Source organism: Tupaia chinensis, unplaced genomic scaffold (genome assembly GCF_000334495.1).
Source record: "Tupaia chinensis unplaced genomic scaffold, TupChi_1.0 Scaffold144899_1, whole genome shotgun sequence".
NCBI classification, from domain to species: domain Eukaryota; kingdom Metazoa; phylum Chordata; class Mammalia; order Scandentia; family Tupaiidae; genus Tupaia; species Tupaia belangeri.
The window spans coordinates 3,479,888-3,481,993 of NW_006204759.1; the positions used below are offsets into that span (position 1 = coordinate 3,479,888).

Genomic DNA, 2,106 nt, shown 5'->3' on the forward strand with positions numbered 1-2,106 from the left:
AACAAGAGGTTCTTCCTATTGGACCACAAACCTTTCAAGATATACAGCTTTCTGGTTCTACTTTCATCTGGACTGGATAGGGTTCCTAGGACCAAAGGGCAATAGGCCAAAGGTTCTGATCTAAACAATCTGTACACTTATTATCAATTATCACCTCCTTGAAGAACCAAAATCTCTCTTCCTAACAAAAGTCATCTTGCTCAAGGATTTAGCAGAGACAGGAATCATTTGCCATGGTTTAACCTTCTTGGAGCACCCTTCATCCCAGAGCTCGCTTCCCTGTGAGTACTCGCCTCAGGGCACCCTGCACATCAGGGTTTCTAAGGCTGTAGATGAGTGGGTTCAGCATGGGACTGATGACAGTGTTGAGGATGCCAATGCCCTTGTCTTTGTCAGAGGCCTCCACTGAACCCAGCCTCATGTAGTTGAAGACGCCTGTCCCATAGAAGATGCCCACAACAGTGAGGTGGGAGCCACATGTAGAGAAGGCCTTTTTCCTGCCCTCAGCAGAGCGGATTCTCAGGACAGCAGCTGCCACATGGATATAGGAGGTAACAATGAGAATCATAGGTGCACCTGCCATGAGGATACCCAGACCAAAGAGCAAAAGCTCATTGAGTTGGATGCTGGAGCAGGAGAGCTGAAAGAGCTGTGGGAGGTCACAGTAGAAGTGATTGATCACGTTGGGGCCACAGAAGTTGAGTGTGGATATGGCTACAGTATGGGTCAGTGCATTGGTGAAGGCACAGACCCAAGACACAGCCACCAATATCCTTTGGACTGTCTGGCTCATGCGGGTGCTATAGGTGAGAGGTCGGCAGATGGCCAGGAATCGGTCATAGGCCATGGCTGTCAACAGGAAGCAGTCCACTCCAGCCAACTGATGAAAGAAGAAGAGCTGAGTGAGGCAGGCTCCATAGGGAACTATCTGCTTGTGGGACAAGAGACGACTCAACATCGATGGCACAGTGACACTGATACAACCAACATCTAAGACCGATAGATTCCCTAGGAAGAAGTACATGGGGGTGTGGAGTTTGGGCTCTACCAAGATGGCTGCCAGGATGCTGAGGTTGCCCCCGACTGTGACCAGGTAGGCCAAGAGGAAGAGGACAAAGACAACTGGTCGCAGCCCTGGTGTCTCCACCAATCCCAGCAGGATGAACTCAGTAACAACTGTTTCATTGGCCCCAAATTCTGGTTCCATGAGTACCTGGAATAAAACACCCCAGAGTGGAAATGATCAATCTTCCTAATTTAGTTGCTTAATGAAAATAGTCATGGATGCTGAAGATAGTGTGGAATGGGGGTGGAATAGGGAAGAGTATAGAGAAGGACAGCATGAGAACAAATAGAGAGGCATGACATATGTGGGACGTAGAAATAGTTTATTACCTGTTGACGATAACATGTATAGTATTCTCAATTGGACTGGTCTGAAAAGTATTTCATGTTGGGTAAGTTCTCTTTACAAGTCAAATGATATATAGTTACGGAATGTTTAAAAAATAATAATGATAATAAATAATAATCATCTGGAAAAAATGAAAAGCTATTTGAGGATAATGATGTGGATAGTAATGTCTTTGTCTTGACAGATATGTCTGGTAATCATACTGGAAAAAGAAATGTAATACACTGTAAAGGTATATGTGATTAAATGTGATATAAAAAATTTTTAATTAAAAAAATATATATATGGCCCACTTTCATATACTGACCTAGTGAGTATTTCTCACTCTCATTTACTAACTCTGTCTCTAATTCTGTTTTCTTTTTTTTTTTTTTTTTTGAGAGGTTTTTGCTATAGGGCGCGTGCGCGCACCAGACAGACAGAGACAGAGAGACAGAAACTGAGAAATCACCCCCCAGGGGGGATGGCCACGCCGCAATCCCTTCTCCTCCATTCTCCTCTCGGGATCTTGGGCACGCACGCACACGTGCCTGGTGTGAGTTTTAAGCCGCCGGGTCCGGGACTCGAACCGCAGTCGCCTACGCGGGAGTTCAGCGACATAGCCAGTACACTAACTGCTGGTCCCTCTAATTCTGTTTTCTGATTCCCATGGCAGTTGCCCGGCACCACCCGAGTCTTTCCCTCTCTTCTTG

General features: G+C 45.8%; 1 protein-coding gene across 1 annotated transcript; it reads right to left on the bottom strand.

Annotated features, from left to right (window-relative positions):
• Window positions 1-259: 259 nt before the first annotated feature.
• LOC102495714 (olfactory receptor 3A1) lies at window positions 260-1,219 on the bottom strand. The gene has a single exon (XM_006167618.2). The coding sequence runs from the start codon at window positions 1,205-1,207 to the stop codon at window positions 260-262; it is 948 nt and encodes a 315-aa protein (XP_006167680.1). The 5' UTR covers window positions 1,208-1,219.
• Window positions 1,220-2,106: the final 887 nt, after the last annotated feature.

What these genes read in the sequence shown, in the direction of transcription:
- LOC102495714 (XM_006167618.2), bottom strand. Translation starts at nt 1,207, where the DNA reads ATGGAACCAGAATTTGGGGCCAATGAAACAGTTGTTACTGAGTTCATC.